The 19,439-nt window shown below is 47.9% G+C and overlaps 1 protein-coding gene across 4 annotated transcripts in view; it reads left to right on the plus strand.

Annotated features, from left to right (window-relative positions):
• Nucleotides 1-747: 747 nt before the first annotated feature.
• Nucleotides 748-19,439, plus strand: part of LIMK2 (LIM domain kinase 2) — a 35,537-nt gene continuing 16,845 nt past the window's right edge. Inside the window, exons 1-2 of one of the 4 annotated variants that reach the window (XM_019506816.1) lie at nucleotides 748-850; nucleotides 4,675-4,774. In XM_019506816.1, the coding sequence (XP_019362361.1) occupies nucleotides 835-850; nucleotides 4,675-4,774 (116 nt within the window). In that variant the 5' untranslated portion in view covers nucleotides 748-834. Of the gene's footprint in view, nucleotides 851-4,674; nucleotides 4,775-13,706; nucleotides 14,012-14,144; nucleotides 14,599-19,439 lie in introns of those variants that run through there. The other 3 variants (XM_019506819.1, XM_019506818.1, XM_019506817.1) reach the window with 3 other exon arrangements.

Genomic DNA, 19,439 nt, shown 5'->3' on the forward strand with positions numbered 1-19,439 from the left:
TGAAGACCCTCTGACTTTCTTTTCTGGGATGACATAGGTGGCTCTCTTCACTGTAGCCCATGGCAGACTAGGCAGTGATGCCAGTCTCCCTGTTCCTGGAAGCCAGACTGGCCCACTACTGTAGTTGCACCGCTGCACAGCTCGCCTCTCACGAGTCAAGGGCAGGCGGCCTCTCCCGGCCTGGGCATAATCCTGTCATTGCTTGAAGAAGGAAGGGTCTGTCGCCTCTTTGTCTCTTAAGAAATGGCGCCGAGAGGAGGTCAAGACGGGCAGCCAGGGCTGGAAAGGCCCTTGGGTGCCTGAGCTGATCTGGTCCGACCTCGTTTTACAGCCGCGCCTCGCTGGAGCCTGTTGCAAGGCGGACTCGAGCTTTTCCTCCGAAGCCGCTCCTCGTCCCTGAGCCCCTCGCCCGGAGGAACTGAGCAGCCCGCCCGCCTCGCCGCGTCCCTGAGCCTCGCGGGCGGGCGCCGCCCCGGGCAGTGCCTGGTGCTGCTGGAAGTCAGGATCCGCTTTGGGCGGCCCAAGAGCCCTGCGGTTCCCCGCCCCCGCGTGCGGGACTCTGCCTAGACGCTGCGGGGGGGGGGCGTTACCGTGACGGAGGGGGTGGAGTTACAATTTACAAGCAGCCAGAGGATTTGCCCGCTCCCATGAAGAGGTGGCGCCTCCGGATGGGCGGGGCTCTGATTGGCCCGGGGCGGTGAAGGGGGCGGAGCTTGCGACTGCCCCCGGGAGGGATGCCCAGGGGCCAGGTGCGGAGTGACCCGCCCCGCACTCCGTAGAGCCTGACGTCACTGTGCGGCGAGACCCGGAGCCGCAGCCGCTTCGCCGCAGGCCATGGAGACGCTGCCAGGTGGGGCCGCGCGGGGCAGAGGGGGACGCTGCAGTCTCGTCTGTGGGACCCGCCGCGGTGGCCCGTGCCCCCGGGGGCCTGTGCCCCTCTGCCCCGGCCGTGAGGGCTGTTGCAGGCTCCGGTCTGCTCTGCTTCCCCCGCGCCCCGCCCCTGCCTCCCCGGCGGCCCTGCTGCCGGTGCTGAAGCCCGGGCGGCTTCTCTCCCGCTGCCCGGCAGACCCGCGCCTCCTCCGGCCTTGCCGTGCTGGGCGCGGAAGGGCCGGCCTGGCCTTGCCCGGCCCGGCCCGGCCCTGCCCTGCCCTGCCCTGCCCTGCAGGTGTCGCTTCAGGCACTTGCCCTTGGCTCTGAAGCATCTCCCAGATCCCCTGGAAATCGCAGTGCTCGCGTGTCCAGGCAAAGAGGAGGGTGCAATAGGGTTTGTGGCTTCCTGCATCTTCCTCTTGGTTCTGAAATCAGCCTCAATACTGTGAATACAGCAGCGTGCTGCACTGCCCCGTAGTCCAGGTAGCAGGAGCAGAGGAAGCGGCTCCAGGTACGGAGCCAGAAAGAACTGGAGGAAGAGCTGACAGCTTGTGCTAGGTTTGGATGGAGCTGAGGTACTGATACAGTCTGGTTTCATTCTGGCCAGCAAACCGTTGTTAGTAGAGCAGGGTCTTGTTTGTGTTTTCTGGGAGAAGCTTGCTTTCCGCATTTCAAAAGTCATCTTTGTCTTGGGGCTTGGAGGAGTGAGTGAGTGGGGGAGTGTCACATCTCTTCTCTGGGGCTTCTTGCTTTGTACATAATGGCAAGGGTGAGGCTGGGACTCTGGGCTCAGAATCTCTTAATATGTAGAAAGCGGGACGTGGCCTAAAGAGACAAGAGTCTTTCTCTGTAGATCATGTAAGGATGCATGCACGTGCAGGTATTCTCTCTAGCCTTTGACTTCTCTCCATCTTGGTTCCCTGCCTTGCTTTTCTACTTTTCCAGGTTTACAGTTTTCCATGGTGTGTCAACTTGATGCTCGATTCATCCACTTCTACATGATACACTCAACAGTGCTAACTGCCAAGTCATGAACTGTTGGATGTACAACGTCCTTGTTCAGCAGATTGTTAACAGTTCCCTTGAGGCCCACAGAGTAGGCTGTGCCTAGCTGTCTTTGCTAGGTCACTGGTTTATCAGCTTTGCTGCTCCCCCTCCCTCATGGCTGAATGTTTCTTATACTTCAAGGAGGAAAGGTTAAAAATTTCCTTGCTGTTAGCCATGCTTTCTAGATTGTATTGGGGAATGTATCAGAGCTTCATCCTCAGTAATGATCTTCTTCAGTAAATCATAGTGCTCCCAAAGAGAGTATTAGGAGGGACTTCAATGGGAACAGGTCAGTGTCATATACCCTCTGCTGCCTTCTTTGAAGCAACTCTTTCATACGCATGCACATTGACCACAAAGACTGGTATTAATAGCATTAGCGCTGGAAGCCCCAGCATCTTAAGACGGAGCAGTGATCCAGTGCCACACTCCTGTTTTTGTGCAAAATTTCACTGTGGTGAGACAGCAAGTGCTGCTGGAAGAGGAGAGTCATTTCTGAATTGAAGCTCAATTAGGGTGTTGTAGGAGACTTGACACCAAAGTGCTTTTATTTGGTCATGTATAGCACATGGCCTGTTGTGGGATCTGGGCCCTTTGCAACAGTATCACCCAAAGTGTAGAGTCCACCCAATGGCAGTTAGGCTAGCTTAACCCCTGTATAGCAGCTTCCATGCATATATTTGGGGTGGACAGGCAGCAAAGTTTAGTGGACTCTGCCTGTTGTGAGAAACTGGAATTGTGGATTCTAGTGTGGCCAGTGATCTGCCCTACAGCCTCGGGCAAGTAACTTCCCTTCTTTGTGCTTTTGTTCTTCCCATCTGTAAAAGGACCCATTTGCCTTCCACATGAGGGTGTTTGGTTGTATGGTACCACAAAACTCTGAATTACTACTGTGAGCTAAATATAATAACACCTTTATTCCTTCTTGTTCTAGGATAGTGCAGTAGTTTAGAGAAGGTGGACACTGAGATTGTATCACTATTAGTAATTTCTTTAACGATTGGACCAGGATGTTGTTGTGCCAGAGGGACAGACGGCGAAATGACAGGAAGACAAAATAAACCATGCTCCTTATGAAATCTGGGACTGGCTTTGAAAAAAAACTTTGGCCGTTACCCTATAGCACTCTGCTGTTTTCTTTTCTCAGCATTAAAAAACTTAGCATCTCTGCTGGTGCTGGGCATACCTGGCTGGTCAGGAACCAGGAGCAGTGCTCTGCTTGACATGGCCATTGGAAATCTGGGAAGGAAAATCTAAGTTGGAGAAGAGTGAAAACCCAGAGGTTTTGCGTTCTTGCTTTCAAGATCTGGGACACAAGTGCAATAGCCTTGAGGCTTGGGAAACAACCTGCAAGTTGCTGCATGTGCCCTTCAGCCTCAGGAGGAGTCCAGCAGAAGTGATTAAGGCAGAGTCTGAGCCTGTAGGAGAGGGGCACGCTAAGTAGAAGCTCCGACTGCTTTATATGAGCCAGTGGAGGGGTGATAATTGTAGGAAGAAATTTGGAAATGGTTTTGCTTCAGACAGGAGATTTTTCTTTTACCTCAGTGCTGTGCCCCACCCTGTTCTGACCTGGTGCAGGCTCTCCAGCACTAACAAATGACCCTGAACAGGAACCACCTCCTGTTCCCTGTGGCTCAGGCAAGGTGGGGGCGATGGAGCTGCTGTCATGCTTTCCTGTTCTCTGAAAACTGGCTGCTCATGAGCTGGAAATCCAGGCACTTAACTCAGCGGTTTCTTCCTTTATTTTTAAAGCTCATGGGCAGCCTGAGCTGAGCCAAGCTGTGGTAGCAGAAAGAGACAGCTCCAGTTTGAGATCTGCCCAGCTACATGACATGCTCTCACGCAGCCTTGTGCGTACCTAGATCTTAACTTTGGCTTTCCAGTTGCTATTTCTTGGGTTTCATGACTTTCGTGCTTTCCCCTGCACTTGGAATAGTGCCAAACCTGTGCTAAGCACCCACTCGCCATTCAAAATCCTCACCCCACCCCACTTATTACAGCCACTATCCCACACTTGTTAGAGTCTAGGACAGTGGTTCTCAACCTTTCTAGACTTGAGGCACTCCTCAGAAAATGAAGCTCTGAGCTTTCACATGTTTTTTTGACTACAGAAAATAGACCAATTCTTATGTTGCAAGGAACTTGGACAATAACGGGTCAGAATGATTTTGACATTATGGATTTCTATTTGAAATCTCTGGGTTTAGCTTGTGAATCTCCAGTAGGGCATGTGATTTCCTTCTAGGAATGAGTGAGCTGACTGCCAGTCAGAGCTGTTATCCAATAACCAGAATTCTCCCTATTCATCCTTTTTCCCTTTTTGTTTCTATTCTGGGAAATCCAGTTAATTAAGCAAGTGAATGTAAATGCTATGTGCTGAGTCAGCAGCCTGGGGCAAATGGGGAATTAACTCCCTGATTTAGCCTAGTATGGAATAGTTGAAACACTGAACCTGTTTGTCAAGGAGCCAAGGCAGCCAAGTGACAGGGTCTTTTGTGACAGAGATCTGCAAGACGTCTGCTGCAGAGGGCAACGGTGCTGATGATGGCAGAGGGGGCCCTTGGGAGATCAGGACAGCAGATGTGTCTCCAGAGGCATGAAAGTTTTAGAGTACTCCCACCACCCCTGTCTTCTACGGTGGGGCATAGGGTTTTGGACATTGCTGTTGGCATGGCTCGTTCTTTTTTGGACTTGATCTCCTGTGGTGTAAAACAACTTGTGCTGTTAATCAGCTGTTAACTTTGTTTTTGTGTGCAGGTGAGGAGGTCTGGAGATGCCTGGGATGCGGGGACAGTATTGCTGCTGACCAGCGACGGTATAGAACTGTTAATGAAGCTTGGCACAGCTCCTGCTTCCGGTAGGTCAAGTCTCTATCCTATTTAAATGCTGTTTTTCCCTGTGCTCACCCACCAGTGTCTTAAGCATCCACACTTGGCAGATGATTTAATAGGTTAAATTGGTGGCATGGTTTTTAGTGTCACCTTCTGTGCCTGACCCAGTCTGGGACAATCTTGCTGAGTGATTACATGTGTCTGCTCACTGCACAGTTCTGTTGTTAGCGGTAGCACTCTGAAATTAAGTTGCTGTTCTAACAGTAGTCTGAAATGATTGGAGAAATTCATAGATTGTTAGGGGCTGGAAGGGACCTTGCAGATCATTGGTCCAGCCCCCTCCCGCTCTAGGCAGGAAGATAACTGGGGTCAAGTGACCCCAGCAAAGTGACTGTCCAGTCTCCTCTTGAAAACCACCAGGGCAGGTGACTGCACCGCCTCTGAAGGAAGTTTATTCCACAGTCTGGACACACTGACTGTGAAGGAGTTTTTCGTGGTATTAAGCCTAAAGCGGCCTTCCACTTGTATCCATTGGTTCTGGTCTTCCCCAGGGGTGCCCTAGTGAACAGTTGTTCACCAAGCTCCTGCTGCTATGCAGACATCTGCACACCTGGGAATACAGATAGAATAAAAATGAAAGGTCTGACAGTCGCAGCAGTGATAGGCTGCGTATTTCTCTTAGCCATATCCCAAAGCAATACCTGTTGACAAAGTTGAGGCAGTTTGAATAGCTGTTGCTGTTTTGTTTCCCCTGGGTGTGGAGGAAGGGAGATGGCAGGGTGTTGCGGAGAGATATGGGAAAATCCTTTCCACTCTTTCTTGCCTTTCAAGCCCATAAGATCTAAAAACTTGCTAGTCATTTCATCTGACAACATAACTATCAGCAGAGGAAAGGGGAAGGAGGCTCTGAAATACTCTGCTCCCTGCCAGCAGGGCATCGTACGTTTAATTTGTGTTCCATGAGTCAGCTATTCAGTTGCCATGCCACACAATTGCACTTTCTTGGGAAGCCTGTTTCAGGATGCTACAGGATCTGCAGCTTTTGGTGGTAGTAGTAATTGTGTGAAAACTCTTGCTCAATCTTTAGAGTTTCTGGCCTTCACTTTGCTTTTTTTTTTTCCCTTCACCCAGTCTCATTTTGGCAACATCCAAACAAAGGGTGGTTTCAGAGGTGGATTAGATGTCAGGAGAGGGATCTTCTGTCTTGTTTTCAAATACAAAATGTCCTAAAATCACTGAGACAAAGATCATCATCTGTGGTCGGTGGGGGAAAATGTAGCGGGCTGCCAAAATGCTTGTAGCTCTGGTAGGTCATAAGATGTGACTAATCCAGGTGACAGAACAAAGGCTGATCTCTGCAACTGGTATTCTGAGCCCCTGTAAATTGGGTTTCTGGCTTTCCAGGGCTCCCTTTGATTATGCTTGTGAGAGAGGCTTTGGTTTATACTTGTCTAGCTGCTTTTCCCTGTGTGACCTTGCAAGGTGAGGCATCTCTTAAACAGTGTAGCAACTGGACTTGAGATTGTGACTTAAACTACGTGAATGCTCAATACTGGGCTGGTGGAAAGGCTTATGTCCTTTTCTGGGTGACACAAATGCAATCTTTCCTGGCCTTATTCATGCTTGCGTAGTCCTACTAAGAGCAAAATTTAGTCCTGGGTGCTGCACTACTCCATAATACAGTGACCAGTTTAATCTGAAGGTTGGCAAACAAATATTGACCAATTTCTCTTATTGTGGGTTGTGTGCTAAACACCTAGTCCAGTTGATAATCTGTCATGTGCTTCCCTTACTGCCCCATGTGCTCAGCTGGCTCCTGTGCCCGGTTAAGCTGCTGGGCCGAGTTGTGTTACAATGAGAGCTTACAGTAAAGGAAACTGCCCTTCCTTTTTTCCTAGTTCCAGGGTGGGGCCGTCCATTACAACAGATCCCACATTTTTAAGTAGCTGCCACCCCCTTTCTCCTCACTGGCCCAGACATGCTGAGCATAATCTTTTGCTTAGTATCCCATTGCCAAACTTTAAAGGCCTCTATGGGTAGGAGACCTTTGGCAGCTGGTAGCTGTGAGTTCCAGCAGCTCGTGGAGAGTTGTTTACAGGTTTCCTGCAAGTTAGCTGACCTTTTGGCCAGGCACATAATTGCTGTAATGCAGATTGGCCTCTCTCCAGCCTCATTAGCTCTATTTATCCTCCCTTAGGCTAGCCCGCTGATCACACGTTGAGGTGGCAGCGGCTGATGTGCACCGGTCTCTGAGGATTTAAGCTTTCTGTCACTTCCCTCCTTCCTCAAACAGCATGTTTAGAAGCTTTGCCTGTGAAGGATAAGTGTATTCTCATTTGACTTGTATCTTGGGTATCTTAAATCATCTGCTAGTCGGCTGGTGCTGAAGCTTGAACCTGTTGAGGGAGAGTCAGTAGTGGAAGCTTCTTAGAAGGTGTGTGTAACTTTGGGCATGTGAATTCTGCTGGTTTCCACTGACGGCCTCTGCTTGCATGAGCAGCCAGCTTCCACTGCAGTTCAGGCCTTCTGCTGTACCACACTTTGAATTGTGTGGACATTTCACGGGGGCCTGATATTAGGGTGGGCTTTCCTTAGATTGCCTGTGTGTTCAAAGGGATGTGTGAGGAGGGGTCTCCTCCTTGGTAGGTCTAAATTGCTGTTACCAAAAGGATCATTAGAAAGAAGATTCAATTATTTTTCTAATAAAAAAAAAAATCAAACTAAATTGCATCACCTTTAAAAAGAACTCAGCACCACAAGCGTTCAGTTCCACACGTGTCCAGCATAAACTGAATGACATCACAGTGCAACTAAAGAAAGAGCAAATTCCAGCTAATTTGCTCCCAGGCACACCTGAGAACTTCCTTTCCCAGGGCATGCAAATCCTGTCGTCTTCAGAATGCGACTTCCCTTCATGATATTGCCGACACATGGATGAGATGGGTAGCTTGCCCTTGGCTACAGAATAGGCACTCAAGCTGACTGGTTACTGTATGCTAATTCCTCTTCCTTGTTTCTGGCTGATAAATGTGTGTTATAGCTAAAAATATTTGGTCAGCGTTGCTTTTCCATATCAGTAATGCATGTTGCCAAAGAGAAGTTGCATATTCAATGGGAGTGGACCGTGATCAGAAATGGGGAGTGGCAGAGGCCTGGTGAATTGTTTTGGCAAACAATGCATCTGTTGCAAATGCAGGTTTGATCATTCTGAAACTATTTGTGAGTTCAGAAATGGAGTTGCTGAGTCAAGTTTGGCTGGAAGAAGCCTCTTGGGGACGGTTTCACAAAACTACTTCAGAAGGCAGTTTGGGGAGGCAGGGGGGATGTTAACATCTCACCCAGTTTCTTGAGGGCGTTCACCCAGGATGTGGGAGACCACAGTTCAGTTTCCTCTTAAATTTGAGGATAACCTCAAACCTGAACTTACTCTCAACTCTGAAATAACCAAACTGAAATGAATGATGTTTAAAAAGTACAAGTTTGAAGTCTCACAGCAAATCAAGTCACCAGCATGGGAGAAGTCCGAGGAAGTGCCTGGATCACAAGTCTGAGGCATGAAGTCAGCTATAGGCACTCCTGCAGGTATGGAGGAGTCTTTTTTTCGCATCTTGTCTTTTTTCAGTTCAGTAACTAGCTCATTGACAACTGAGAAGCCGTTAGGAACTATGAAAAGCAGGAAAGCTGGTCTTCCATTTTCTGAGTGTGAACAAAAAGGAGGTGAGAGTTGAGATGAACTCATTCTTAAAAGCTGATGGGCATCATGACCAGAAGCAACCCATCTGATTCACAAACTGCACGTGACAGTAGCTCCAGAAACTGTCAGATGCATCAGTTTTAAATTAAAGATTGTTCTAGTGATAAACCTGCCTGTGCAGCCCACAGAACTTAGTTTTACCCAAAAGCAACATTTAAAACTGCCAGTTTTCTATAATCAAATTCCAATTTCTACCTAAAAGCACCTTAACGCAATGAGTTAAAAAACCCAAAATTAAAGAAAACCCCATTGCTCATTTTTTCTAACATAAAATGTTAAATTTTAAGAATTCAAATAAGTTTTCAGATGTATAATTGCATGTGTTCTTTGTTAGCAACAGAAAAGCACCAAATGTATTTTTTAAAGGTTGCAAATCAACGTGTTTTTGTGGTTACCAATTAGGAACCAATAGTGTAAATGCAAAACAAGTATAAAATAGGTTTAAATAAGTTTCTTGCTTGCTGATTTAAGTGAATTCAATTCAATCAATCACCTTGACTTCTAAATCAAGATGCCTTGCAGGCTCCACAGTGTTGTGGGGTCATTTGCTCTCATTTTGATCCTGTTTCACTTAATTCCTACAGCAGTGAAAATACCAACTCGTATTTTCTTTTTTCAGGCGAGTTTTCTAACCTCCAGGGCATAGTTGCCCTTTTCAAGCTCAATTGTGTGATTACTTGTAGGGAGTAGAGGAAAAACTGCCAGGGCCCTTCTTTGTTGTACCCAGAATGATTAGGGCTCCCTTCTGGAAGGTGAGGGAGATGGTCTTGAATCTTTTCAGGCAGAGGGAGAAATGGAGCATGGGTTTTCTTCAGATTCCAACATCTGGGCTATTGGCTAAAAAGGGAACCTGTGCTTGGGATGGCTGTTCTGTGTGCAAATCTAGCTTCTTTCAGGCACTTGCAAGAAAAGAAAATGGGTTGTGTTGTCCTAAGTGGAACACAACTCCTTTCACCTAAAGTAAAACTTGGTGCCTTTGTGGTTTGATGGGACAAAATGGTGCTTATTTGGGGGCAGATCAATTTGTTTATTTATTTTATTCTCTGTTTAGCTGAACTAAAAACTAATTGGTTTTTTGCACAGCTGTGGAGTGTCAGTGAGGGAGAGGAGCTGGCTGATCACTGGAGATGAGCCTGATGGCCTGAAAGGAGCAAAGGAACATGTGGAATAAAAGATGCTCTGCACTGTAGCTTCCAATTGCATTTGAAGGTTCAGGTTTGGGGAAGCCATCAGTGTGGTTTTCTGTTATGACAAAGTGCCCATGTGTCAGTGCTTTGTTAGTTAATAGCAAAAAAAAATTGTCCTGGGTTGAGGGGAGATGATGTTGTATCTCTTGCTATAAATATCTTCTGGTGCCTGTTTTCTTTGGTCTCCATAACATTCCCAGACAGCAGCATAAAGGCGACAAGATTTTGGATGGCTTCACTGCTGCGTGAAGAATTCTGAATAGCAATAGTGAAACAGGCAAGTCTTATTTTACTCTGTGACTGCTTAAGCTCTGAAGAGCAGCAGAGGTGCTATACTGTAGTTGTCTGTCTGCAAACTTAGGAAGACTGCTATATCTGTTCACTTCTGGATTTTTTTTGCCAACCAAGAAATTGATGCCTTGGAGACCTCCACCATTTGCCTTGCTTTGAGAAATACGTGCACAGATTGGGCTTCATCTCCTGAACCCAAAGAAGTGCAACATCATAAGTGATAAAAATCCAAACCATGTAAGAGTGCAGTTTAAAATGTAGGACTAATGCTTTCTGCCTGTCGTTTTGCTCTTCAGCTTATGAATAGCGCTGAGTTTTTATGCACCTTGCACATGAACTGAAGGCCAAAACAAATGCTGCTTCCAGCAAAAAGCAGCTGAAGTAGTGAGCAGAGCTTCTTGTCCTTTGGTCTCCTTTCCCTTTCCTATCTTCTGCAGATTCTGATCACTGTAGGCTCTGGAGAGGGCCCCAGAGGTGAAAGGTCAGTGTTTCACCTATTAATCCTGCAGCTTCTTAAGGTGTCTCTTTAGTGATGTCTTGGAAGCAGATAGGATAGTCAGAGTGAGATTCAACAGCCAGCGTTCAGGCTGAGAGAGGAGCAGTTACTTAATGTCTGCCTGCAAACAGGGCAGCAGGAACTGTTCAGTGAGGTTAAAAAAACAAAACCAAACCCAAGCTCTTCCCAGGTGGAGGTCTGTCTTCTGCATAGTTGGCATTCCTTGTGGGGGAGGGGAGGCAGGCTGCAAAAGTCCAGCGGCCCTTTGTATTTAAAGTAGAGTCAGATAATTGCATTCTGAGCTTCTTCCATTTGGCAAACATTGTCCTTCAGGGCATTATTTATCAGGGCATTAGTACTGCTACAGCAGCTGAAATTGCTCACTGTGCCCACAGCATTCTAGTCAAACACATGAGAAGGGTTTCTGCACTGGGGAGTTGAATAGACAGAGGCTGTGGGTTGGGGAGTGACAAAAGGACAAGTGTAAGTACAAGTTAATGCACAGCTTTTTGCCATAGCTGTGCACTATACTGACAAGTACAAGATGTCGCCGTTCCTAGAAACTTACCTCGTACAAGAGTTTGGATTTTTTGGCTTCTCCCTCAGGCTACAGATAAAGACATTCAGGAAATCTTAAGCTGTTTGGAGTGAGGCAGGTGTTGGGGTTCAGGGAAGTCTGTGTTCATTCCTAGCTGCGTGCTTACCACACGTCTGTGCCTGGGAGGAGCTGCCAGCGTGCTGGCCTGCAGCACTTTGAAGCAATTGGCAATTGCGTGTGGAACTTCGCTCCCCGTTTCGTCTGCTGACAGACGCACAAGACTAAAATGGGATGTATTTGGTAGCTGTGTTGGTCTTAGACAAAAATAAATGATACCTTTTATTAGACCAACTAAGACATCACAAAAAAATTATCTTTCTTTGTGTATCATTTCTGAACGAAGAGTGCAAGAGTCTTGTATTTCTTGCAGACTAGAATAGCATTTATTTCTGTCTTTGGTGAGTAGGGGCAGGCCTGGCTTCATATCGTATGACTCTCTGTTAGGTACTTGTGTGACGAGTGCCTCCATAGTACAGTGAGGTATTGGGGCTGTACCAAGGGATCGGGAGTGCCTCCATGTGTTTCCAGATTACAACCAAGGTACATGGCAGCCTTTGCCGTCACACAGCTGATGCCGCACTTGCACAATTCACCTTCTCTTAGCTTCCACAGGTCCCTGAAGATTCACCAAAGTCCTGCCCAGCCTGGGTATCTCACGAGCTGGTGGAAGTGCTGAGTAGCGTCTCAGTATATGATTGGTTAGCACTTGTCTCTGGTGTCTGGCTGTTTCCTCAAAGGTATACTGCATCTTAAAAATAAGCAGTGTGACCCATCCCATTCCAAGCCCCTGGGATTACTAAAACTCAACAAGTAAATCCACTCTTCTAGACACGTTGCAGCCCCTAAACCAGAAACTTTCTGCCTGAGATCGTAACTTGTAAATAAGCAGTTGGGAGTACAATAAAAAATTAAAACTGGAACCTGTTAGTGAATGGAGGCTGTCTTACCTATCTATCACAGGTAGAGCCAAGCTTGTCCGTTTTTGTGGCAGTTAATGTTCAGTGCTAATTAAGCATAGTAAGGAAGGGGTCCATATAAGGTATGGTTTCCTTATGCTGGTGAGCTGCCCCCAACTCTGGCAGGGGAACTGCAGAATCCTGCCGTCTGTTTTTGGCAGGTGAATAAGATGGTAACTGCAGTTGACAAATCAGTGATGCCAGTTGTGTGAATGTATTATCTTAAGCAGTCATCTTTCTCTCGCTTAGACAGATCTATTTGTAGATGGAAATGCACAAATCAGGAATGTTAGTCCCTGCCACACAAACTGGGGTGGGTTTTTCTCCTTTTGAATGTAAATGGCTTGTGACCTGTAGAGATGAGCTATGTTAGTAAATTTACTTGGGGAAGCATTTGTCACCTGTTTTATCAGCACTTTTGAAGTGTGGCTGTGAATGCATGAATCCAGATCTAAAGGGAGATATCTGTAGACAACTTAGCACCTGTTTTTGAGAGCCCTTTTTATCAGACTTATAATCATAATTGAGTGAAAAATACCATTGGGAAGGGAAGCAGCAGCACTGAGGTGAGTTTCTTCTACTTTCAAAACTAATCCTGAACAGTACAACTGGTTTGATAAGATGTTTCCTGTTTAAATGCATGATAAAATATATATCCTTTGGCCTTAAGGAAGCCCCAGCCAAAAATCTCTTCCTAGTTTAGCTGTTTGGGTGGTTTTTATTACTTTGAAGCTGGGCTTTATCTGCTGGCTTTTCTCGGACCACTTGGCTGCTTATCACATCTGTAGATCAAATCTTCAAAGGTTTTGTCTGAAGAGTAGAGATTTATGAGGTCACGTGGACTCTGCCTTGGAGGGACGCAGCCCATGGCAGCAGCATTATGGGCAGTTGCCTTTGTCTGGAGGTGATACTCGGTGGGGGAGGGGCTCTCCATTCTTTCCCGGCCGTGCCTATTGTATGGAGCAGTGCTGCTAGCCAGGGGCGCTGAGACGCAAGTGCTGGCCCACTTTTAGTGCACAACGCAAGGGGCTTGTGGGAGAAGGGAGCGCATTCCTAGACACAGACTCACCGCGTTGCTGCTTCCAGCAAAGCTGTGTGAAATGTCAGAAGGAATTACCCCCGTGCTGGAACTGACAGCTGCACCGGGGTTTGCAGTGCTGGTGTCCACTGAAATCCTACAGCCAGGCTTAAAGCTTCAGCTTGGTAGAAGAAAGCGATGATTTCTATTTTCCATAATTGTGGCTGCAGAGATGAGGACTGACAGTCTGGCTTTCTAGCTGAGTGTCAAAAGCAAGTACAGTTGTTTAACCTGCAGACAGTGCCCCCCTGCTATTCCAGCCCAAAGCTCACCGTGTGCTGTGCGAGACAGTTGCCTCCAGTAAAAGCAGGTTTGGCTAATTCCTTGTCCGGAGTATGGTAGGGATTTTCAGGCTGTTTTGAGATGAGGCAGCTTTTACTGACTATAAATACAGGAGGACTAATAACTGTAGCGGATGTACTTAGCATGTTTCAGAGCAGTGGACAAACGGTACTGGCATACCAGGGCCTGGGGTTCAGCATGTGGCCAGAGGCAGAGCAAGATGAAGTAGCCCTCTGTGGGAGCTGTGGCAGTGACCACTTGGCTCTAACAAACTGTTCCCTGGTGCGTGTTGCATCCCTGCGCTGCTGTTCGTGGGGTCTGGGCCGGCGAGTTAAACTGTCAGGCTTGGTTGCTTCCTTCTGCCTGATGCAGCCAAGGCCAGAACTGGGGCAGTAAGCTGTTCTTCCTTGGGGTGAGCTTCACCGTGCAGTTCTTTTTTCTCAAGAGGATTAGCAAGCAAGTTGAAAGCACAGTGAAGATGGTGTACAGCCCATGTCTGATCTGGGCGCTGTGTGATGGGTATTAATCTGACAGATCCAGAGGCTTGGATTTGTGTGTTTAATTCTGCCTCCCCAGACTTCAGTGACACGCTACTGTTGCTCTCCAGCGCAGGATTTCATGGTAAGGCACTTGGCTTTTACTTTGGCAGAAGCTTCTACCTTTCTGCTTCCTATCGTAGCCTCCCTTTGGCTCACAACTCCACCCCTAGTGAATAAGGTCTGTTTCCTCACAGCGTCTTCAACCACCCACGTCTCTTCTGTGAAGGGCTCCTCCTCCTCTCCCACCCTTGGGTGGGAGGAACCTGAGAAGGGAAAGCTCACTTGACAGCAGTTAGCTGGCAGCAGAGCTTGTGAGCACTCCAGCAACAGAATGGCTCTCCAGCAAAGTTAATAGTTAAATTATCCCTCCCAAGGGTGCGATTGCTGCTGAAGTAGAGGAGAAGATGGTTCCAGTCATGGGAGCCAGGAAAGATCTGAAGAGAAATGGGCAGCTCAGGCCCCTGGCACTCCTTGGGCAGCTTCCAAGAGAGGTGAGGAGTCTGAATCAGCACAAGGTGAAGTGAGTCCTTGCTCCTGCCATGCTGCCTGAGTGGAGCTGCTCAGAGGTGGTCGGACAGGTTTGCGGCTGAGTCAGTCGGTTATCCAGTGCTTGAAGATGGGAAGTTACTTGTCTCTCCCAGCTTACTTTGCTCCCAAGGATCCCTTTCGGTAAGTATCATAGGCAGACGGCGTCTTCCCTCAAGGCTGCGTCTCTGCCCGGCATATCCTATAACGTCATCTTGAGCAGCTGGAATGTCAGGTTCCTGGAGCCAGCTTCACCTCCGTCTGGGGAAGTGGCCAGGCTAGGGCAGGGAGCTCTGTACTTTGTGAAGTGTGAAGACCAAGTAGAGTTCTCAAACCAATCTGTGTGCATTTTGTGCTTGGATTGTGCTCTGTGCTCTTGCACATAGCTGTTCAGTCCAAATGTATGCGAGTGCCCAGCCTGGATGTGTACCAGCAGCAGGCTCTCAGTGCAGACCGTTGGCACCAACTTACCTACTACCTGCCAGGCTAAAGCCAGAAAGAATGTGATTTTTTTTTTATAGGCATTCTTAACATCTCTTTCCAGACAGCTCATTTGCATCAGGCCCACAGATACACGAGTGTCATGTGCTCTGTGCTGCTATAAGTCTGAGAAGTTGATAATCCGTAGCCATGAATGTGCAGTCGTATCTGATTGGGAAAAAAAATCCCGTGCTTTGCAAGCAAATCAGTAGCTCTCTCCCCTCCCCCTCCCTCCAGCCCCTGGATGATTCAGAACATCACTGTTTGGTTTATGTAAAATCCCTTTCTGTATTTGAATGTCAGGCATATGGGCCCATTCAGATGTTTGAGAGCTCTAAGGGGCTTCAATTGTACTAGTACCTAGGTGTTAGGAAAGTGCTTTTAATGCTCTCCCTGCAACTGTGGTTTTGTTAGCCTGAGAGATCAGGGAGAACTTTGATTAAAACTGCCTGTATCTGAAAGCCACTTGAGGCTTGTGTCCCAGTTTCATCAGGCACCTGACACTGCCCTGTTCACACTGGCTTGCCCTGCTCCGCAGTCTGGCTTTTAGAAATCCATTCCCCACCACTGGGTGGGGAGAGTAGCTAGCAGCAGTCTATGCATGTAATGTATACATGTGTTGGCATACTGTCTGAAAGGTGCGTTTCTGTTGAGCCCAGGGGGTACCATAAGAAACATACGTGTGGAAGGAGAGCCTACCTCCCTTGTCTTCTGTTTGTAACACTTAAGAGGTGTTTCCTAGGGTCTTTGCCATTGCCCTGGTAATCTCCAGGGTATTAGACAATGTTGAGCTCTGAACGGGGAGGAGAAGCCAACCCTTTGGTTAGGGTTAAGGGGTATACTGTGTTTCCACTTGTTTCCCTCTAGGTGCCTCTTCTTCCCCTACCCTTGGAGATGTAAGTGCCACTCTTTTGAAGCCATCTTGGGTTTAACTGTTAGCCTGACAGTCCAAGAGCAGTTCCAATTAATAAACTCTTTTGAAGGGTGCCAGTCCTGTTGGTGTGGGCTTCTTTTCCATAAACACCCTGGCTTTCTTTAGGTGTAAAGGAGGTGGCTTGTCTGCCTTGTGAGTCAAAGGGTCAGGCACGTAGCAGCCTTCCCCCAAACCTGAGCATTCAGCAAGGGACAGGGATGCCTTCCACTCTGGGCTCCTGCTGAGTTACAGAATGAAGCAGCCTTGGGGCCAAACGCTGCAAGGTGCAGATCTTCAGCTGAGATGGAACCTGTTTCTCCAACGTCTCAGAGATGCTGAGGATAGGAGCTGCAGGGGACATGGCAGAGTTTGCATAAGCAGCTTGTTCACGTGAACCTGGGTCAGTTTGGGCAAAACCCAGCTCTTTTCTGCAGCTGTAAATGCTCTTGCTGTTTATCCCCCTTCACTCTTGTGTGAAGCGGGGAAAAGAGCAGCCCCTCCTAGGCAGCTGTTAAGGAACTGTATTGTGCTGCATGGCATCCTGTGGAGCAGCAGGGTTGTAGCTTTCTTGGATTCCCAGCAATGTTGCTCCTTTGGTAGAGCAACTTGGGGCTGGTCTTTTGTAGCTCTGACCTGCTCCCGCCATGTTCTGAGCCTCTCCCTGCCCATGAGGCAGCTGAATCAGTGTAATGGCTTTGGCAGCTTGTGGCACAGCCCACAACTGAGCCGCATTCACTTCCACCCCTTTGAGCTGCATTTCCAAGGTTACTGGAGAATGGGCATGCTTTTCAGGAATGTGTTGCTCTTTGGTCAGCCCAAGTGAGGGCAGAACTCACTTGATCTCTCCAGAACTTCCCTTCCTAGGCCTCAGTGACCTCTGCAGAAGGTGGAGGGGTCTCCTCTGGAAGTCAGAATCCTGACAAGTGTGTCTGTGCTCAGAAAACTGTTCCACAAGAGCTAGCTGGCTATGTAGCTGTGCACAGTATTTTGCTGTACCTAGAGCTTGGAAACCTTCCACCGATGGTGTCCCAGATAGGGAGAAAAGAAGCAGTCAGAAATTCCTGTGGCTGTGATAGCAGAAGGCAGATTGCAAGGGGACATGAGTGGTACAGAGGATGGGCGGTTGTGGTTCCTGACAAATTGGCACGTTTCAGTTACTCTGATCATGCAATGAGGAACAGATCCCCTGGGATTAAACATGTGCAGATCTTCCCATGGGCTTCAACAGGTGTGTGGGGAGAGAGTGGATTTTTCTCCCCAGCTAGGTGTGAGGAGGGTGGGATGGAGTCACTGAGAGAGTAGCCAATAAGTCCCTGCACTGGTGTCCTAGCTGGTTTGGCATAAGCCTAGAGATTTATTTCTTGAGGTCTGTGCTAACTTCCATTCTGATTGCAATGGAGGGGAGATGGCAATATTTTTGCAGAGAGAGGGGGAGGCTCCTTTCTTTACATCTCCATACAGGGACTTAAAAATTATCTAGAAAAGGGTGCATACTTATAGCAGTGAAAGAGCCATTTGTGACTTCTGTGTAGACTCAAGAGAAACCTGATGCTGTCTTCTCTATTAGTCAAGGTGTGGTCAGTGGTAGTAAAAGGGGGTATCTTGTGGTATGGTGTTTAACAAGTTCTTTCTGCCAACAGTGACTCATGGGGCATTTAACAATGGCTTGTGTTTCTGACTTGTTGCACTTTGTTGCTGGTAGTGTTGCCTCATTGTTCTGGGTGGGGTTTTGAGCCCTTTAGCTGCTATCTTATCCTGTCCAGATTTGTTTAATCGCATAGCAAAGAGCTGACTGCTTGGAGTCTCCACCCCACTTCACCTTCCCTTTACAATGGGTCTGCGGCCTTAGCAATACCAGAACTCTTATTTCCAGGTGGAAGCTGGTAACCAAACTGCTCTGATAATGAGACTGGGATGAAGGGGAAAGGCTAGGATGAGACACATGGAAGTCGTTCAGGAAGCTGCGAACCATTGTCTGGAGCTATGGCCATGTGACCTCATTGAAACTGAGAATTAAGTAAGAAAAAAACCCAAGGCTATGACCTTGGGGGTTGTTTGGGTAGGGTCTTAAAGTTGCAATGTAGATGGATAAGTCACGGAAGGCCCTGCTGGCACTCTCCAATACTACACTCTTCCTGTCAAGTGCAGGTCTGATCAGGACTCCTTGTTGTCTGAAGATGTAATCTCTCTCTCTGCTCATGCTGGTACAGACATGCACGGGCAGTAGGAGAGATCTGAAGAATTGTATTTTTGCTAGTGTTGAGCCAGGTGTTCCAGCACCATGCTGATCTGCATCTCTGCTGCTCTCATTCCCCACCCACCACTTAGATCTTTCAATCCAGGGCTGTTTACAACAAGGAAAGCCAAAGGCCAGAAGCTGAAGGAAAGCCATGTTCTGCTGCCCCTCAGGGGTTGTGTGCGTGCCATTAACATGGTGTATTCTTTGCAATACCCGAAGGCCAGACGCTACAATACCAAATGCACCCAGTCTCTATCCTCTTTAGGCAGCACCTATTACATGTTGTAGCACCCTGCAGTGAAGAATCCTTAAGGTTTCACGAATACTGTGAAAGTTGAACTGCTTTGTAAGGAGTCTGTTCCCTTCCCTCCAGGGAAACAACAGTCAGTATCTTATAATTCAGTCACCTCCCTCAGACTGCACACGAACTGTAAACAGCTTCACCTTGGTCTTTCTGCATCCATATGACATGGAGCAAACAGCTTTCCATGCTGGAGCAGAATCTGGGTCTCCTTTCTTTAATGCACATTCTCTTTTTACATCCCACGTGCACAACACCCATGACATAGCTGAGTCCATTCAAAGTTCACATTTTCGTGAGGTTTCTGGCTGTAGTTATCTTGACGGATGATGTGATGCTGGAGGCTTTAAACCAGGAAGTGGGTGCCAGTAGCTTATATGGGGGTGGTAGGGGAGAGACTAGGGGCTCTAGTCATGTCACAGGGTAGGCCCCACACTTTCCAGGTGCCAGTCTGATCCCCTTCCTCTGCCCTGCTTTCTGCTCTCTGTTCTATCTACTGCTGTGCCCTGCTCCCTCCCTGTTCTGCTTTGTGCCATGCAAAGGCTGCCTGTGTCACTTGTGGCATGCTTGCCTCTAGGGGAATGAGAACAGATCTCATCTCTCTATCCTCTTTCCCCTGTCCACTGCCAAGCTGAACTGGTGCCTGTTGTGCTGTGGAGCATTTGCAAAATTTGGCTAAAATGACAAGCAAAACATATAGGTAGCTTTTTGGTCAGTACCAGCCCACATGAGAATGTATCCCATTACTAATGCTTAAGCCACCTTTGCTTTCCTCTTGGGCCTTAGGAGGGCAAGTCATGTTGGCAAGGCCATTGTCAATGTAATGCTTTGAACTTTTGTTAATCATCACTGATCTGCCTATTGTTCCACCTTTTCAAGCTGGTGGCTCATCTCGGAGCCAGTCTTGCTCCTCTGGTTGGTGAGGGCTGACAGCCTGCTGCTGTGAGCTGGAGGAAGGATTCAGCTTGAGTTTTTCAGCAGCCTGACCATGTTAGCAGTGGAGTCCCATCGAGACCTCATAGCTGGATGCAACTGTACCACCGCACGGCAAA

This window comes from Gavialis gangeticus, unplaced genomic scaffold (assembly GCF_001723915.1).
Source record: "Gavialis gangeticus isolate Ggan-Ray unplaced genomic scaffold, GavGan_comp1, whole genome shotgun sequence".
NCBI classification, from domain to species: domain Eukaryota; kingdom Metazoa; phylum Chordata; order Crocodylia; family Gavialidae; genus Gavialis; species Gavialis gangeticus.